Here is a 20577-nt window from a genome sequence, read left to right on the forward strand (position 1 = left end):
TTTCCCTAGAATAATAAAGAATGAAACCTCTCTCCCTTATGTCTAATTTTTGTGAGATGTTCTTTCTTTGCTTTTTTCGTAAGTCAGTGGTTGTACTTCCAATCTAAAATTATGCTCATATTAGGCTATTTTGATTTTAAGAGGTGCTAATACATCATAACCAATGTGTTTACGCTTGGTTTAGTTGCATTCAGTGGCAAGAGAAGAGGAAAAGTCTCAAACTCATCACAAAGGTGGAAGAAATACATGCTAACTTAAAACAATTTATGGATTTATTCCTTTTCAATATAATTTTTGTTTTCCACCCATTTAAAATCCAAAGATAATTGATATACTTGCTTATGTCTCACTTCTTTATGACCTAAAGTTGTACCCATAAAGCTGTCCTACTCTTCCAATATTGTAGGAAGGTACCAATTTGTCATAAATAATGCTTTACCATCATCTTTCTAAACACCAGATTTTGGCATAATTTGATCTTCAGCTAAGCCGGGCTGGAATGTTTTTAAATTCTGTGACATTTACAGAAAATACATAAATGTCACAGAATTATGGGATTACTTAATCCCATAATGAATTATGAAGATTACTGCTTTGCGACAATTATGAGTCCCTCACCTCTGCATTGTGAATGCTCGGAGTGACTGCAAAAATAGTAGGACAACCTGTCTATATATATATATATACAGCATATTGCTTTAAGCTTACCAAATCACAACATTAAACTCATATGAGCATTGTGAACAGACAGTAGGTAAAAGGGCAATGAGCCAGTTAAGTCTGCTTTACTTATCATCAATTCCCCAGTAGCTGAACACAACACACAGTAACAACACCAACTGTTTCTGTTGGCTTTGACATGGACTTCAGAGTCACCGTAAAGCCTATTATAGTCTTTAACTCTCTTTCCTTTACATGCAAAGTCTAGTTGCAAAACACTTAAGATAAAGAAAAAGACAACATGAAAACTGTGCAAAATATCTGAATGTATTACCTTAGCTTCTGTACATTTTCAAGAGCCCAAGTAAAATAAGTCAGATAAATCTGGATTATTTAACAGAGATGTCATCAACAGCTGAGTTTTAAAGTCAACAAAAACTATTTTTTGCCAACTTACATTTAATAATGTTTCTCAATACTATTGGTATTCACTCAAGCATAGTAAAATAAGTCACTGTCATAAAATAAGTCCAAATCCTAATCTCTATGGTTCAGTGTAAATATTACAAGTGAAATAATTTAGATTTTCCATTTGAGCTTCAGCAGATTGGTTGTCAACATGCATCTTTACAACTGCAGGCTGTGACTAAAACCCAGCTGGTGAATGGAATGGAGGTTAATCCACTTCCATTGGCTAAATGCTGCCTTCTAGCACATTTGCATGCAGTGAGGCGCTCATCCCAGATTTCCAAAGGTCTTTCACTTTTTGTCTTTCACCAAGGAAGAAAAAAGACCTTTTTGTATGAGAAGAGAAAGTGGTTAAAAATCTGTAAAGGTTTGATCTGATGTTGCAGCCAGAAAAATATTATTTATACACCTCTAGTAAAGTCTATACTAGAGAGATTAAAATGAAGTGTTAGTATTTAGTATTAACAGTCGCATTTAAAATGTATATGCTGTGAAGCCATGCCACAAGTGGGTTAAAAATAAGGATAAAAGCAAGTTAGTATTTCTTCCATTATAAATTACAACCAAGGGTTAGAATTAGTTTAAAACAGAACTTCCAGAAATGTATCATAAAAAGTTAAATAGCAAAAAATTTCTGAACATAAGATGCAAATGTTCTGCTATCTATGACATGTTACTGAACCCTCAATTCAAATGCAATTGGCTGTGAAACGTTATATTAACTTTCAAAATATTAATTCCCCATCTAATGCGGTAAAAAGAAAACTTTCTGCATTTTTCATTTATCCAACTTAGGTTTTACAATATTATCCATTCATCTGTACAATCCACTCATTTACTTTTCAATCTACCCACACGTCTCATTTTGATAATATGTAGATCTGTCAATCTGAAAGTCCATCAATCCAGCATTATATACATACATTAAATCAGCCAACATTCATTTATTTTTAAAAAAAATCAAGCATCATCTAGCAATGATCAATCCAACAACGTGTCCATTTGTCTATCTGTGTGCCAATCACAGTTTAATCATTTGCTTGTGGTTTCTTGCCATCCATCCATACTCAGATTCACTCATCCTTTCCTCCTCTTCTATTTTCAGTTCAGCCACCAGACGACTGTCTCTGATGTAAGCTACATTTAAACAAGAGTTTTTCTTCACTCCCCATCCTTTTTCATCTACTAAAAATTCAATAGTTGTTATCGCAGCAGGACATTTTCTTTTCTTCTTTTTCTTATTTTTGGTTTTTGCTTTAATGGCAACAAATTGTGGCTGGGCACTTTAATTGACTCCTGTCCCCCTGTTGCTAAGAGACAAGCCACCCTGGTGATGAAGGCAACATTGCTGCCAGGGATATGATTGAATTTATTAATCAAAGTAGAGTGAGCAGGAAAAAAAAAACAATAGACAACTCATATTATGTAAAGCAATAAAAAACTAAAAGAAAAAAAGACCCTGAAGGAATAGTTAGACTTGAGAATAATGTATGAAAGCATATGTTTGTCAAGGTTAATTAAGGTTAATTAATATCTTTTAAAGTTTTGGTTTTGTCTCTTTTTAAGATTAAATTTACTACAAAACACAAAATGGCAGCATTTTAAAATTTGTTTTTGATATAAGTTTAAAATACATTACATGTGAAAAAATAGCTTCCGTTACCTGAGATCATGGAGTGAGCAGACTAACCACAGTTGATCTCAGGTCATAAAAATGTTCTGTTTATTTCAGCTCGTTTGATTATTAATTTTATCAGCTTGTCGTAGCTGGTAGTATTAGTAAAGACAATTTCTATATCAATGTGGAAACACTTAAAAGCAGCAACACTTAAAGTCCAATTGTTGCCTCTGAATATTCCTAATGAAAATCTGAGCAATTGTTTGCTTAACATGTTCAACGCTGTGTATTTAAAAATAAGCTGAACAAAGCTGTCCTACAAATTAAGGAAAAGACTAGGATGATGGTCATTAATAAGCCATTATACATTCAGAGATAAAAAAACAAAACAAAAACAACGTGTCAATCTGCATGATCATGTCCCTAAATGGCTGTGAAAATGGTGTAAACAGGAGCAAGGAGGAGAAAGGGACTTCTCTTGTGTCCACTTGACTCGATGAGGCAGCTTCCTCTCCAGTTACCATGTGTAGAGGAGATGACGAGAGCAGTATCCATGGGGGTGTTGTGCGTGTGTGTCTGTGCATGCCCACACGCGCCAACACTTCATGTATTTTCAGCTTCGTCACGTGGAGTGGGTAAGAAAAATACTGTTGCTATGGAAACAAGTCTGCTTATGTGCTCATAGGCACCGTCATAGCAGTGCTTATAAGACTCTGATCTCTAAAACAACGATTTTAAAACAATTGTGACGATGGTGTTCACCATGAGAAAAAACAATAAAAAATGCTTCATTTGTGGTCACATTTTGACATGAAGATGTGTCTGGAAAATGCATTATTCAATACTTTTTTCTGTACGTTTAAGAAGCATTGAGATTTCCTCCATCTTTCACAACTCTTTTGCTCCACATATTTGCATATTGCATTTGCACTTGATTCATGATGCAGATTCTGCTAAATATATGCAGGAGCCATTTTAATCCCATCCATCATTAAGTGCACGATTATTAGCCAAATCTTTCCACAGAGAATACTTACCATTTGTGACATCCTTGATTTGGTTTTTGTTAATGTCAGCATGACATCAGATCCTTTTTGGCCCTTTTTTCTTCTCGTGTACCAAACTGACCATCAGCCATCACAACATTATGTTTTCAGCACCAAGAATATGGCACAAGCAGTTCTGATTTTTGCAAAACCTAAGCTATTTACTTTTTCAGTTTTTTCTAAAAATGTAAATAATACATACATGCATACATAATTTCTTATTTAATTGTAAGTAAACTGCTGCAATAGATCTGTCATTGCATCTATTTTCAGAATTAGAAACACACATAAACTCAGGTGTGCAAATAGTGTCTGCAAACAACTGATGCATCTACCCCTGGGTGGTTTTGTGTGCTTCTACAGACATTTTAATGTAATTGTTCAGTCAAGTGACCCCACCCAAAAATGTCATTCTCGCCAACCTTCCACACATGACAAATGGCTGCACATCAGATCAATTAATCCTTACACATGAGCATGGAAGCACTCTTCTCTCCCAGTCCCGCCTTGAGTGGATGTAATGATGATACATGTTGTCATCCCACGTCTCTAAGGAGCACTAAATCTCTTTATGCTTTGTCTGAGCTTGATCTGGTCCACATTAACCCTTAAATACTAAAGCCATGTGCACTGGAAATTCAATATGTCTTTTGATGAGCTCCGGCCTGTCTTTTCTTTGCCAGGATAAGCCATGTATCCGGATACCTTTCACTGTTACAAACAGGTTGGCTATAAAATCATCTAAAAATAACTGTTATTTGTACGTGAATTGTTCTGTCTTCTCTTGAAACTCAAACAAAATTTTTGAAGGTGAACTGGTTTAAATAACAAGAGGCACAAACGAACTCTATAAGCAGAAAGCTGGGCAAAATTAAGCAGAGAAACATATCTGACAAAGGAATTAACCAAGCTAATAGTTCCAGCTAAACTAAATAATGAGAACATTAAACAGCACTGAATCTTCAACTGCAAACTTTTTAATATATCTTATATATCAGTCAAGTCCTTTACAGCAGTAATACCAGATTAAATGTCAGAAATGAAATCATATTGCAATATAAAAAAAGCACATTCCGTTGCAACTGATTCAAGAATTCACAATCTTAATTCCTTCCATTTTTTGCAAGCGGTTCAAACTACTACTTGTTTTTTTTTATTTTTCTCAACTATATTCACAAAGCAGTTTGTCCTAAATCCATACAAATGAAATACAATAATTGGGTCCAACAGAAGGGAGCAATTTGAACATCATTTGCATCAAGTTGAATTTATTCTCTTTTTGGTTTTGAGTACACCAGATACAGGAAGTTATCAAAAAGTTTCATTTTTGCAAATATTTAGCATTTGCAAATTCCTATTTCTTTCCAGTACCAGATTGCAGTAAATCAGTGAAAACACAAACACATTCATCAATTCCAGCACAATCCAGCAATTTGCCTCTATTGTCTCCTCTAATTGAGGAGACAACACAATTTCAGTTGTCTTCTTTTCAGTCCCAAACAGAGCAAAAATTCATCAAAGAAATGGAGAAAATTATTTTAATTTAGAACTATTTAAGAAAATTCTAGGTCCTGACCTGACAAGGCCTTTCTCCAAAAAAACAACATTTTACTGGATGAATCATGTCATATAAACAGCTATTTATAAATGTCAATATTATTAGTTTGAGAGAAAAAACAACTTATTCAGTATAAGAATATGTTGTAAGTTAAAGTACTTTTGATTTGTCCCAATACTAAGTTTTGAGCCATTACATTCCTGGCTTCACAAAAGGCAAAGGACTTTACAAAACATAGAATTCAAAGTATCGGGACATATTGTCTGTATTTTACACATGCCTCCGTGTGTGCACCCCTGACCTTTTCTAAGAACCACACATATTTACAGAACATCTAATTCACCTCGCCCTGCTGACACAGGAACTGTTGTCTGAAGTCATCCTCCTTCCATTTTCCTGTTAATGATTGATGAGGCAAAATGCATTCTGAATCCTCCTTCTAGTGTTGACCTTACTGATGTGGTCACCACTACTTAAATTTTTCAAGAAGAACCTCACAAGCTGATGACTGCAGCTGAATGTTTTTAAAAAAAAATCATATTTATATTTTTTTATCATTTGTTTTTTCTGATAATATTAGAAATTCTGGATAAATCCTTATCAATAATTGACTTATCAATAATTGACAACACAAAGTGCTGTCACTTTGTGGGATTCATATCCAGCAAAGAAAGGTAAAAACAGCAATGACTGTATTAGGTTGACCCAATCCATACTGTGTTGATTATCTTTAAAGGAATAATACTTGGGTTTAAAATCGTTAAGTTCAGAACACTTTAATTATAGGTAGTACGTAAAATTATTTTTTGACAAACTTGGAAGCAGTGCAGAGATTTAAGAACTGATGTGATATGACACACGCCCACACACGCACACACACACACACACACACATATATATATATATATATATATATATATATATATATAGGCCTGTCGCGATAAACGATAAATCGATTAATCGTACGATAAATTAAAACTATCGACGTCATTTCAATTATCGGCATTATTGTCTCTTCCGGCCTTTTTCTCTTTCTGTTGATGACACCGAATGAAAAAAGGCTCAACTCCAGTGCTCTTCACTGACTCCTCCCTTCCTCATTTCCTCAGTGTAAAGCCCAGCGCACACTACACGATCTTAGAGCTGTCGGCCGATTGTTGGCCCATTTTTAAAACCTGACAGACCACACATTAGCCGACAGAAATCCTAGGTATAACGGTTCGATCGGGTTCGTTCCTGCCGTGTGGTGTCCAACAATGGGCACAAAATAATGGCTGCAAGTCCAGTGAACTAATTTTAAAACCAGACATTAATCAATGCTTTACTACAATCTACCTGCAATGCATGTGGCTAGTGTCAGCATAAAGTCCTGACTGAATGAAAATCATTATAACCTATTTACGTCACGTTAACCAAGAACAGCTGAAAAGTTACCAGGTTTATCAACTGCGGTAGCAATTTCGCTCCAACTCCTCCCTTTGTCATTTCTATATTCTTTGCATGTTGAATAAACATTAATGTTGTTTCTGGACTTCGGGTTGCGCCGTGTCAGCTGTTTGGGATTCCCCGACGTAATTTCCCCTCAGAAAACACTGAGGAGAATCCGCGCTTTCTGATTGGCTACCTGTCACATTTAACAGGGTGCATTAACTCTCCCAGTCGAGGAAAACCCCTGATTTAGATCGGAGCGGCAACGACGATCTACCGAAACACACCACACAATCTTAGAAAGACCAAAGGTCTAAGATTGTCATAAGGGGAAAAATAGGAGCAAAAAATCATGTAGTGTGAACTATTGCATCAGGTAGTCGATGTGCCCATCTTCTCTATTTAAATCTAATTATTACTGAAGGGCAACATAATATACAGACTTCATAATCTGCACTCTTTTGGTTGAATGCAGTATTTATTTCCACTTTGGCTTTATGTTGTTTAGTTTTTATCAAGTACATTTTTTGTTAATGGAGACTGAGAATCCATTGTGTTTTTGGTTGTTTTGTTTATTTTGTTTATCAGCTCCAGTGTTAAATATTCTTTTGAAAATAAAGTGTATCTATCTTTGGCAGGAAATCACATGCATTATTACATCATTTCCATTAAATCAGTGTAAAAAGGTCTTCAGACAATTTTATCGTTTATCGCAATAATTTTTTGAGACAATTAATCGCTCAGCAAAATTTGCTATCGTGACAGGCCTATATATATACATATATATATATATATATATATATATATATATATATATATATAGACAAAGAGAGGGGTTCCTTTCCCTCCCACCCAAGCAGTTTGATCTACGTCGTGATCCAAACTAGTAGAACTGATGCATAAACTAGAGACCAAATGCAGCTGACTCTTTTCAAATGCTAAACAACAACCCTATACTGAAATGATGAATGGTCGGCAAAAGCCAGGCAGAAACAGCCTTGTACCCTGGAAGTGCAGTCACTCAGGGACATGGAAGCTTTGTTGTTGTGACTGGTATGACACCTGATTGGTGTTTGCCATTCAGAACCCCATTGTGAAATTTTACCTTCACAAGGCCCCTGAGAGAGAATGAGTCATCAATGTTCACATACAAATACACCTCCGGTGAGAGAGCTCACATTTGGTAATCTGATCTATAATTAGCTCCCAGGGTAAGATGGGGAAAAACTGAGAAAATGAACAACCTTCTAAACCTCAAATATATTCACAGCTCTCTGGAGGATTTCCTATCAGTTTGGCCTGCGCAGTGCTAAATGATCAAAGATGGATCACTAGAAAATGTTACTGAAAAGCCCCTCAACCACTCAGTTGCCAAGGATACTGCAGCAGAGCTGAATGGAGGTGGTGATGGTGGTTCACTGGGAACAGAGCAGATCTGACAGAATAATAAATCTACTTCTGGCTATTTTGTTCCTCCATGTTACTTATTATGGTTCAGCACATCTGTCCTTAAGGGCTGAATTTTACACATGCTCCTGTTTTTAATCATGTTTCACTCAAGTAAATTTGAGATCAATATAACAAAATCTGGCTATTAAACAGTGGTCCCCAACCTTTTTATTACATTTTTATAACTGCTTGGCAAGACTTGGCAATTTTGCTGCGGGCCGGGGGGGGGGGGTCAGATAATGCTTCTGCATTTTGGTGTTCCCGCTAAAGCCTTTTTGGTTTTTTGTCCAGATTTTCCCTTTGCGACAGTCTTACAACGTCCTGCAGTGTGTGGTGTGTTAGGTGTTGGTCTTGGACCGATTATCGCAGCCTGTGGAGTTTTCCCTGTCTGGGAGCGAGAAGGCAGCCTGTTGAATGTGACAGGTAGCCAATCAGAATGCGCAGTGACGTAAGAACGGAGAGGAATCCCAAACAGCTGACATGGCGCAACTGAGAATCCGGTGGACATCGGAGGTGATATGTGGGAATGTTTTTTTTACTATATGTCATTTTTATATATGTTTATTATATGTGGTTATGTTTATTCAGTTCAAATTGTTAACTACGAAAAAAACATAACTCACCTCCAAATCATGGTGCAGCAAATAGAGCGGCTCCTCCCGCCGTCTTTTATCAAACGCCTTTTCTTTTTACGTCTTTTATCGTAAAAAGAAGGAGGAGTTGGAGCGAAATTGCTACCGCAGTTGATAAACCCGGTAACTTTTCAGCTGTTCTTCGTTAACGTGACGTAAATAGGTTATAATGATTTTCATTCAGGACTTTACGCTGACACTAGCAACATGCATTGCAGGTAGATTGTAGTAAAGCATTGATTAATGCCTGGTTTTAAAATTAGTTAACTGGAGTTGTAGTCATTATTTTGTGCCCATTGTTGGACACCACACCGCAGGAACGAACCCGATCGAACAGTTATACCTAGGATTTCTGTCGGCTAATGTGTGGTCTCAGGTTTTGAAAATGGGCCGACAATCGGCGACAGCTCTAAGATCGTGTGGTGTGCGCTGGGCTTTACACTAAGGAAATGAGGAAGGGAGGGTCAGTGGAGAGCACCGGAGTTGAGCCTTTTTTCATTCAGTGTCATTAACAGAAAGAGAAAAAGGCCGGAAGAGACGATAATGCCGATAATTAAAATGACATTGATAGTTTTAATTTATCGTACGATTGATTGATTTATCGTTTATCGCGACAGGCCTAGATATACATATAATCCATGATGTGAGAGTGATATACTGTTATCAGGCTCCAGGGTTTATTTGTGTTCTAAACACAGTGGTGGAAGGTTAAACTGTGATTTCATGCATTCACTTAATTAAAGTAGTTTGAATTCTAAGATAGTTATGCCAGTTTACAACAACTGTAAGATACATGCCCATGAAATATGTCACTGTGTGTGATTAAATATGCATATAAAGTGCAGTGAATTGAAGGTACATGTTACCTGAGGGAATTGTGACAAAATATGATGTTATGGGATTATTTCTGATTTAAGGAAAGCTAATGTTGATGTCTATGATGGAATATGTCTAATGTGTACAGTAAGTTACTGAACTATAAATTGGACTGTATTGACAGTTAAATGAGCTGGTTTGTTCAATAAATAATCTGAGAGAAATTGGAGTAACATAGAGTGCGTCTCCCGTGTGCTCATTTACATGCTGTTTTTCAGCTTCATCTGCTGCTGACGGGTCCGGAATCCTGGTACCCTTTACCCTAGTCTGAACTAAATATTTAGTTCAGAGACAAATATTTGCCTTGTTAGCCAAATACTTAGCTCAGAGCTAAGTATTCAGCTTGCTCAAGGCTTATCATTTAGCTCAATATAATATACTGTATATAGCTTGGTCACTAAATCTTAAGCTTAAATAAATATTTAGCTTAATGCTAAATGTAGTTTGTAAACTAAATATTTATTGTTTAGCCTGACAGGGCTCCATGGGTTAAAGCCTGGCCACCAGGCGCTTGCCAACGTGCCCCTCCTCCAGGCCTGGCTCCAGAGTGGGGCCCCGTTGACCCACGTCCGGGATAGGGAACACTGTTTCCATTTGTGGTCCTCATCATAAGGGGTATTTGGGCTGCACTTGGTCTGGTTCCTCACCTAGGACCTCTCTGCATTAGGTGACCCTACCAGAGGCATGAAGCCCCTGACAGCATAGCTCCGAGGATCACTGGGACACTCAAACCCCTCCACCATGATAAGGTGGCAGCCCATGGAAGGGATGTGTATATGTGTGCATGTTGGGGTGGGTGTGTGTGTGCATTTATGTATGTGTGTATGTACAGTATATGTATGTAACATTTATTATTTAAGAATGAGAGAGAACGAGAGAGAGAGAGAGCAAGAAAGAGTTGTATTTTTTTCTTTTTTTTTTTCAACATGAGGAAATGAGCACAATGTGGTGGCAGGTACATTTTTAGTTTTTTATTCTCTAGTGGCCTTTATTAAACAGTAATTGAACAGGAGATTTGGAGGAGAGAGAAGGGACTGACATGCAGCAGATTACCCAAGACTTGGAATTGAACCCGGGATAACTGTGTTGAGGTCTACAGCCTCTGAAGATGTTGAGCATCCTGTCGTTCTTCTCTATTATACCAGTAGACTACACATAAGCTCAACAACACATAGGTTTCTATTTATAGCAATGTATTCATTTAAGAATCGATTTTCCTCACTAACAGTAATAATTTCTGATTATCTTCTCTGTTTCATGGATTGTGCTTCGTTTTTACTTTTTCTACTCAGTTTTTCATGTTAAATTGCACTTTTTTTTATTAAGTTTGTTATATTATATTGAATACATTTTTCTAAATAAAGACTAACAGAAAGATCACACAGTTCCTTTCATTTTTGATAAAGCCTGTTTTTTCTTATAACAAACAAACCAGATAGAACAAGTTTGGGCTTCTTCGGGGTCCAGAGTATTAAACTATGATTACAATTATCATCTAATATTATGTACAGATGTAATTCTAACCTTAATTTAACACCCAGGGACCCTGAAGAAGTCCAAACTTGTTAAATCAGCTTTTTTATGTTTGGTATAAAAAAAACAAACACAGGATTTATCAAAGAAACAAAAAGATGAATGGACTGAACTTATGTAGTGCCTTGCTAATCATTTTGACCACTCAAAGCACTTCACTCTACAGTCACATTCACCCATTTACACCGATATGCAGATTGGTAAGCAACAAAAGTGCCTTGCCCAAGGGGACCTCGACATGTGGCAGGAGGAAGCTGAACTCGAACTTACAACCTTCTGATCACAAGACGACCACTCTACCCACTGAGCCACAGTCACCCTGAAATCTTTTTTTAAAAAAGCCACTGCATGATCCTTCTGTTAACCTTTTTTAAATTCCGGATTTAAACACATTTCACTACGAAAAAGTGCAAGTGCAACATAAGATGTGAGTAGAGAAGGTAAAATAAAGGACAAACCATAAAACTACAAAAACAGAGAGAAAATAAACAGAAATCATTTCTATTACAAGAAGAATTGTAATTCTTAAATTAATCGGTTGCTATAAATATTGAGCTATGTGTTGTTGTGGCACTGTGTCATCTGCCACTAAAAAAGTGAAGGGAAAAGGGCTAAAGTAGAGGAAGCAGCCATCGTTGGGTAAGGAATAGTCTTAGATTTAGTGCTGATACCTCAAGACTTTTAGGTGATTTTTAAAGCAATTCTTGCAGTTTCTTTAACACTTTTGGGGGGCAATTTACATTGACCAATTGACCTAACCTACATGTTTTAGGAGATGTGGGGGGAAACCAGAGCACCTGGAGAAAACCCACGCAAGCACGGGGAGAACATGCAAACTCCACACAGCAAAGATCTGACACATCCTCCCTGTGAAGCTGCAGTGCTAACCACTGCATCACCGTGCTGCCCGCTTTTTTTCTATTTCAAATTCATCTTAGCGTTTGATTGTTTTTTGAATTGGGTTAAGAAGGAATCTTTGTTCTAGTTGGTTAATGGGGGGAAAAAACTTGCCTTTTTAATTTTTGTCATGACGAAGCGTCGCATGGCATGATAGTTAAAGTGAGACGTTCTTGATTTTCGTTCACTCTTTTCCTTCTTTTTTCTGTTTCTTCAAACACAGAATGTTTCGTAGTTTTTTCCAAACTGAAAGCTTTGGCTTTTTCCTTTTACCATCCTGCATGGATTTAGGATCTGGGTTGTCCACATTCTCCTGGATGGTTTCTACAGCGAACTCCGTCTTTGCCGTGGATTCCAAATCCGTGGAACAACCTGATGAGGTTTCTTCTGAGAAATCCTCCTCAGAAGAAACCTCTTGATGTAAAACTTCAACCTGGTCAGGTTGGCTCTCTGAATCTTTCTCCTTCTCTTGAAAATCTGTAAACTCTTGTGATGTTTTTTGTTGTAGATCTTCCTTCTCATCTCTCAGAGAGTTCGCAAGCTGAAGATCCTCATCTTCTCTTTCCAATTTAATAATCCTCTCACAACTTACTTGCTGATATTTTTCTGCTTGTTGTGTTAGTGCAGCAACATCCATTTCATATCTACAATTCAGTTCCTTGTACAAACCTTTAATCTTCTCTAACTCAGTCTGCGCATCCCTTTCCTTTTCTTGCAGGAATTTTATATCTTTTGCTGTGTTTTCCTGGAGGTCGGCATTCATGGCTTTTATGTTGTGGAGAAGAGCCAAGTCTTCCAAGTGAGCTTTTTTCTCCTCAGTTATTTGCATCTGAAGATTTTCCACCTGCCGTTGAAGTGAAGAATAGCTTGTTTCATACTGGCCTATATTAGATTTGAAATGTTTTGCGAGCCCGTTGAATTTCTGCTGCAGAGTCTGGAACTCTTCTGTCATTGTTTCATAGAGATGATCTTGCTCAGCTTTCAGTTTGTTGATTTCCTCAAGGTCTTTCTTCGCTCTCTCAGAACTGGCTTCTCTCTCACGATCTATCTCTTTCTTGTATGTTTCTACTTGGGCTTTAAGTCCAGAAACATCTCTATCATACTTCCTGTCGAGTTCTTCATATGAACGTTTGACCTGGTCCAATTCGTCCTGCAAACTTTTTTCGCTGCTTTGCAGATATTTGATCTCTTTTGACATATTTTGAAACATATCTTCCTTTTCAGCTCTTAGATTTTCAAGGAGCTGTTGTACCTCACTATCCCTCTCTTCACAAAACGTTTGTATCTCAGCCTCCTGCCTCACCAAAGCAATGTCAGCTTCATACTTAGAGCAAAGCTCCTCGTAAGAAGTCTGGAGTTTGTCCAGTTCTTCTTGGAGGGCTTTACCTTTCTCTTTTTCAGCCTGGATTTCTGACGAAAATGCTTCCTGGCTGAGGAGATGGGCCGTCTTTAAATCTACAAAGTCTTGTTGCAGCATCTTCTTATTCTTATATCTCACATCGTTGTGCACGTTGGAAGCAAGGATCGCAGCGCTGACAGCTGCTGGATCACTAAGCTTCTCTACTCTCTCGAGTTCCCTCTTTGACTCTTTGGACTTGTTGATGAAGACTTCTTTGATAGCTTTCTGCCTTTTTAACTGGAGTTTCGTTTCTTCCAGCTCTTCTTCCATGTGGGCCAGTCGTTGGTTATCTTCAAACCTTTGGGCTCTCTCCATTTCCAAAAAAGCACGCAGCCTTTGGATTTCCTCGTGTAAAACATTTGGGTGCACAGGAGGGAACCTGCCTTGGGAGTTGTGCTGGAATCCCCTTCTCATCTGGGGTCCCATCTTTCCATCGTGGTATCTTGGGTTTTGATGAAACATTTTCCCTTAAATAGTTCTCTAAAATCAGTCGGTTTCTAAATTACCTGAACGGTATTTGAAAGAGCTTTGAGTATGTCTGAACTGGTCAGCGATATAGCAAGCAATGAAAGATATGCAGAATTGTGTTCTGTACATATATGTCTAGTTGATGACATCACACAGACTGCCTCACTAGTGACATCACAGAATCTTCTTCTGCTGGTGGTGTTACATCATCTCACCAGTAAATTTCATGCTTTTTATTCTTGTTTATATTCAAAATAGTCTGATTCACTTGTTTTTTTCCGCCATATGTGATCATTTCTTTTGAACATTTTTCAATATCTATTCATTAGAAAGTTAATTTTGCTTGTTTAGTCAAACATTTATTTTCTTGTTCTTGTGTCAGCAAACATTGGAAAAAGAGAGTTGGAAAGAAAATTTGTAATAAGTAGATGAGGTCTGGAAAGTTTGTTTCTTTTATCAAACATTTATTGCTTTTGTAGTTTTTTGTTTTTTTTTTTGCTTTATATACATATATTCATGTGGGAAGAGGTAACATTTTGCTAAGTTTTACAGTTTGTTTTTTTTCACAGGGTTTCAGAAAGTCACAGCTGATGAAACCCAACAAATGGTTGAGTGTGAATAAAGTAGAACTAGTTTGGAGCTAAATACTCCAAACTAGTGTGATGCCCACTGGTGCGTGCCCACAATAGGAAAAAAAAGGAGCATGCATTTCTTTAAATGTTTATGGGGTTATGATAAGTAGCTATTTTATTTGTTGTCAACAGGGATTAATGACGATGGGTGTAGTAGCGGTGTTTCACCAGTAGGTGGCGCGTGGAGACTCTGAGCTGCCTGTTGAGCTGCCGTTTCTCATAAGTTGAGAGAAATGGGAGTAACGCAGACTGCGCGTCTTACATAGAATAGAATAGAAGTACTTTATTCATCCCAGCAGGGAAATTACTTCGCAGTTACAGCATAGAGACAAGACACAATAACAACTACCACTGAGTAGTAGTTGTAGATAAAATAAAAAATAAAATATAAAATGCTATAAATTGTAAAATATGAAATGCTGTTAATATAAAAAGCAACTTAAGAGCAGTCCTTGCAAAGATTTTTAAAAAATGCAGATATGTATATATGAATATATATGTACAGCAAGTGTGCCATAGTGCAGTTGTGCAAAATCGGACTGATTAGTGCAGAACAATGATTTAGCTTTTATTGTACAGTGAGATGGCATGTGGCAGGAAGGATTTCCTGTATCTGTCCCTACGACAGCAGAGCTGGAGCAGCCTATGTGAGAAGGTGCTCCGCTGTCTGTCCACTATGTGGTGGAGAGGGTGCTGTTTATTGTCCATAATAGACAGAACCTTCTTCAGTGTCCTCCTCTCCACCACAGTTTCCAGGGACTCCAGCCTTAGTCCCAGTACAGAGCCAGCTTTCCTGATGATTTTGTCCATCATGCTGTTTTTCAGGTGAGAATAACCTTTAAGTTTATTTTAATAAAGTACTTTTTTAATTATTCGGTATTGTTCGAGAAATGTTTAGGGAAATGCGTCAATGTGTGAAAGATATTGGAAGAGTTTTGTTGTGTTTTGGAGTCAACAGCGGCTAGAGGAAGTAGCCAACATGCAGTGATGCTAGTTGGTTAGCACACTGTAGCGGCGGATAATAGCGGGTTCGGTAGAATTACTAACAATAACCGCTTGTAAAGGAAGTTGGGATATACTGTACATAGGCCTGTCACGATAGCAAATTTTGCTGAACGATTAATTGTCTCAAAAATTATTGCGATAAACGATAATATTGTTTGAAGACCTTTTTACACTGATTTAATGGAAATGACGTAATAATGCATGCGATTTCCTGCCAAAAATAGATACACTTTATTTTCAAAAGAACACTTAACACTGGAGCTGATAAACAAAATAAACAAAACAACCAAAAACAAAAATAAAATGGTCTCCATTAACAAAAAACACACTTGAAAAAAACCCTAAAGAACATAAAGTAAAAGTGGAAATAAATACTGCATTCAACCAAAAGAATGCAGATTATGAAGTCTGTATATTATGTTGCCCTTCAGTAATAATTAGATTTAAATAGAGAAGATGGGCACATCCGACTACCTGATGCAATAGTTCACACTACACGATTTTTTGCTCCTATTTTTCCCCTTACAACAATCTTAAAACGTTGGTCTTTCTAAGATTGTGTGGTCGTCGTTGCCGCTCTGATCTAAATCAGGGATTTTCCCCGACTGGGATCTTAACGCAGCCTGTTGAATGTGACAGGTAGCCAATCAGAAAGCGCGGATTCTACTCCGCGCTTTCTGAGGGGAAATTATGGAGGGGAATCCCAAACAGCTGATACGGCGCAACCCGAAGTCCAGCGGACATTGGAGATGATACGTGGAAACAACATTAATGTTTATTCAACATGCAAAGAATATAGAAATGACAAAGGGAGGAGTTGGAGCGAAATTGCTACCGCAGTTGATAAACCCGGTAACTTTTCAGCTGTTTTTCGTTAACGTGACGTAAATAGGTTATAATGATTTTCATTGGTCAGGACTTTACTCTGACACTAGCCACATGCATTGCAGGTAGATTGTAGTAAAGCATTGATTAATGCCTGGTTTTAAAATTAGTTAACTGGACTTGTAGTCATTATTTTGTGCCCATTGTTGGACACCACACGGCAGGAACGAACCGATCGAACCGTTATACCTAGGATTTCTGTCGGCTAATGTGTGGTCTCAGGTTTTGAAAATGGGCCGACAATCGGCCGACAGCTCTAAAATCGTGTAGTGTGCGCTGGGCTTTACACTAAGGAAATGAGGAAGGGAGGGTCAGTGGAGAGCACTGGAGTTGAGCTTTTTTTCATTCAGTGTCATTAACAGAAAGAGAAAAAGGCCGGAAGAGACGATAATGCCGATAATTAAAATGACGTCGATAGTTTTAATTTATCGTACGATTGATTGATTTACCGTTTATCGCGACAGGCCTAGCTGAAGGATATCATGATTCATTTTACAGAGGTTAGTTAAGTAAACCTCTGCATTAAATTATAAAGTATTGTAACATAAAAACCTAAAGCAAAGTCATTGCATATTTCGTGAAATTTCATGACTCATGAAATCTTACTTTAATATCAGGGCCGTTGCAGTTGAGGCTCATTCCACGCTCGTCGGTGATCTCTGTAATCTCTGAGAGGTCATCATCCTCAAACTCGTCCAGACTGATGTCATGAGTCAGCCTAGTTGTAGGGGAAGATTAACATGAGAAGAGGAAGGGAGAGAGATAAGGGGAAGTTAATTCCACTATTTCACATCATTGTCAATGACTTTTTGCTGCACTTCTTTATATGATATTGTACTTTTATGACTTAGTTTTGATCAAGTTTTAGAGCGTCCTCATACTTTTTGGTATACAGAAGAATTCATTGTCCACTCAAGGTCTTGTTGCTGCAAAATAAGTTATTACTCCTCCTCTACCAAACTTGACAGCTGGTTTGATGTGTGTGTGTGTACTGTATACTGTGTCTGATGTTAATCAAACTTAGCATTGGTCTGATCTGTTCTAAGGACATATCTCCAGAAGTCTTGTGGTTTAATTAGGTATAGGTTTCCAAACCCAGGTTGTGCAGCCATATTTTTATAAACAGGTTTTCTCCTGGAATACCTTAGAACATGTCTGAATGACAAATAAAAAGAAAACGTTAAAGGAAATCAGTGTCAAATCATTGTGGGATGAAAATAAGAGGCAGCACCAACTTTAAAAAGTATCTCAAGCCATAATGCACTGATCAGAAATCCCAAGAACCACCTTAATGTAATGTTTGCAGTGCTTTTAAATGCATACACTTATGTATGGTAAATATATGACTTCATTTAGTTTCTGTATTAATAATCTTACTGGTATAACTTTAAAAATATCCTTCAATTGGTCCTGGACAATAGGAAAAAATGAACATTTATCTTTTGCTTTCTTTTTTTGTTACGTTACATGTCCACTTTCACAGCAATTATAGACACAACTGTGACTGATTTATAGTAAAAAATACAAATGCAATAATAGCTTACTCACTAAAATACCTAAATGAACTTTAGGTCAAAAATAGTCACCAGAATCCAGAGAAGATATGAAAATGCTATAACACTATTTCTCATTTTGCCATGTATGTTGTTGAAAAACATTTTATTACACATTTTTGTAGGACCTTAAGTTGTGTGTCTTGTATGTCTTAGAAGTACCTATGCTGCTTCTGATGTGCCCTATTTTATAGAGTATGGCATGAAAGCATTAATACCTGTGTCAATTCTGCGCCATTGTTGCATTTGTAAATACAGTATATCGCATCTGCATTGCCACGCTTGTGCTTAAAATTTTTTCAACATGCCTAAAAAAGTGATAAAAGTCTACCTTGGATGGTGATCAAACTATGTATGCCAAGAAATGAATGGGATGGAGTGCCTTTATAGGACCGTGTGACCCTGATGCCACAGTGAATTGTGGCTAAAGTAAGACAGAGCAAAATTTATTATCACAAGCTTTGCTAAACAGCATTCAATTATATTTATATGCTAACTTTAGTCTTACGCTTAAAAAGAAAAACATTCTGATGAATATCTTTCTAGATAGAAATGCAAAGTAGATATACAATATTGTGACAGAAGTATACGTATGCTCTAGAACAGTGGTCCCCAACCTTTTTAGTACCGTGGACCGGTTAAGACTAAGAATTTGCTGCGGATGTTTCAGGGTTGGAAGGGGGGTGCGCGTAGGGAGGAGACCGAAACCGATGCTGTTTGTGGGCTCAATGTTGCCGCGCAAAACGTAACTGACAGAATCCGGTTAAAGGATTTTCAAAATAAAAGATCCTCCAGACTCAATACATAACAAGGAAATATTAATTACTTCTTGCGCGGCCAGGTGCCGGTCCGCGGCCCGGGGGTTGGGGACCACTGCTCTAGAAAACATATGTATTGCAGGGGCCCACTCTTTCCTCGCCTTCACATCCTCAAATTAGGAGCATAAAACATGAAGAAAACAGCACATAAAACACAGACAACCTTTTTGCTTTTGGAGCAGCATGCCTAAATATCCCTGCATCCTTGACGGACTGTCCTTTTGTCTCCGACAAGATTCAATTAACTTCAAGTAAACAATGCTTCAATTTTCTTGATCCTCAATCATGTCCGCCTGTTACACTCTACCCTGCAGGCAGTTCAGAGGCTGAGTAGTAAAACGGTTTTTGGAAGAATAAAAAAAAAAACAAAAAACTAATAACAGAGAGTGAGCTAAAGTTAACCTGGATGACAATAGTAAGCTGGTAAGCCACAGTGCTAATGTATCTGTCATTCCTGGTTACATTAAGATTGTATGCATATGTGGGCACAGCTGCAACCATCTTTAGCAATTATAATTTAGGTGATGAAAGCTGAAGGATTAACTTAAAAGGGTTGATAAATTTAAATCATTGTCATTTTTGCATTCTTATCATTTACTGTACATTTTATCTCAACAAATAAAATAAAAACTCTAAAAGCACTAGAGTAAAATAATATCTGAGTAAATGTTTCCAAAAAAACCTAAGTTCAATCTCATGCCATCACAAATTTGCACAGTATTTTGTTTTATTTTTTTTATTAACATTTTCAGATTGAGTTATTGATAGGACGTTTACATTGTATCCTCACTAAACTACTGTAGAAAAAAAAATCTATCATCTTTCACATAGTTTAAATCTAGACTTCCCACTGAGTATATCCCATGTTGTGTTTTGATTGTTGATTCTGTGTTGCATTGTGTTTCTGTGTTTGATATGATGTAAAGCACTTTGAAATGCCTTGCTGCTGAAATGTGCTATACAAATAAAATTTGATTGATTCGATTGATTGATCCCCTATAGGAAACTATTTTGATTTCAATCAATAGCATATTTTCATCTTGAAGGGGTTCGATAACTCAGTTTTTTGCCGTGTGATGGGAAACATTACTTATGCTTACATTTGGCTGATGTCATTGAGTGTTAAAATCAAGGGTGGTTCAGAATTGTTTTGTTCACTTAAGGCTTTAAGATGACATTGTTTCGAAAATTTTAATGTAATCGGTTGTAATTTTACCCCCATTTTTCAAAATTGTCTCTTTCTTTCCTTTATCAGTGTTATTTCCACCACTCTTCAGAACATAAGAACTCACTACAGTCTATATAAAAGGTTGGCATCAAGGGCATTGGGAGTTAACCCAACTATCCAAAGACAATAATGATGTGCAGAGCTTTAACTCTACCACATTTCTTTAAAGTTCTGATATTTGCATATGGTGTTTGTTGTGTTATTGAACAACAGTGCCCACAGTCCATACGCAGTTTTATGAGGGAGAAGTGAGAAGGAAGTGCAATGATAAAGTAAGAATCCCAATAAGCTTAATGTTATGTTACTGTCACCGTGTTTACTGATAACTGTCTTCACAAGGACAGAAGGAGAGATGACCAGAGAGGTCAACAGGAGGTTAAGGTAATGATTGGACCATGAAATATAAAGAACAAATAAAGGCAGC

General features: G+C 37.2%; 1 protein-coding gene across 2 annotated transcripts in view; it reads right to left on the minus strand.

Moving 5' to 3' along the window:
- Positions 1-20577, minus strand: part of mapk8ip1b (mitogen-activated protein kinase 8 interacting protein 1b) — a 45134-nt gene that overhangs the window by 15143 nt on the left and 9414 nt on the right. For both annotated transcript variants that reach the window (XM_032560485.1, XM_032560486.1), the window contains exon 2: positions 17161-17272. In XM_032560485.1, coding sequence (XP_032416376.1) covers positions 17161-17272 — 112 coding nt within the window. The remainder of the gene's footprint in view (positions 1-17160; positions 17273-20577) is intronic.

Source organism: Xiphophorus hellerii, chromosome 4, assembly GCF_003331165.1.
Source record: "Xiphophorus hellerii strain 12219 chromosome 4, Xiphophorus_hellerii-4.1, whole genome shotgun sequence".
Lineage (NCBI taxonomy): Eukaryota > Metazoa > Chordata > Actinopteri > Cyprinodontiformes > Poeciliidae > Xiphophorus > Xiphophorus hellerii.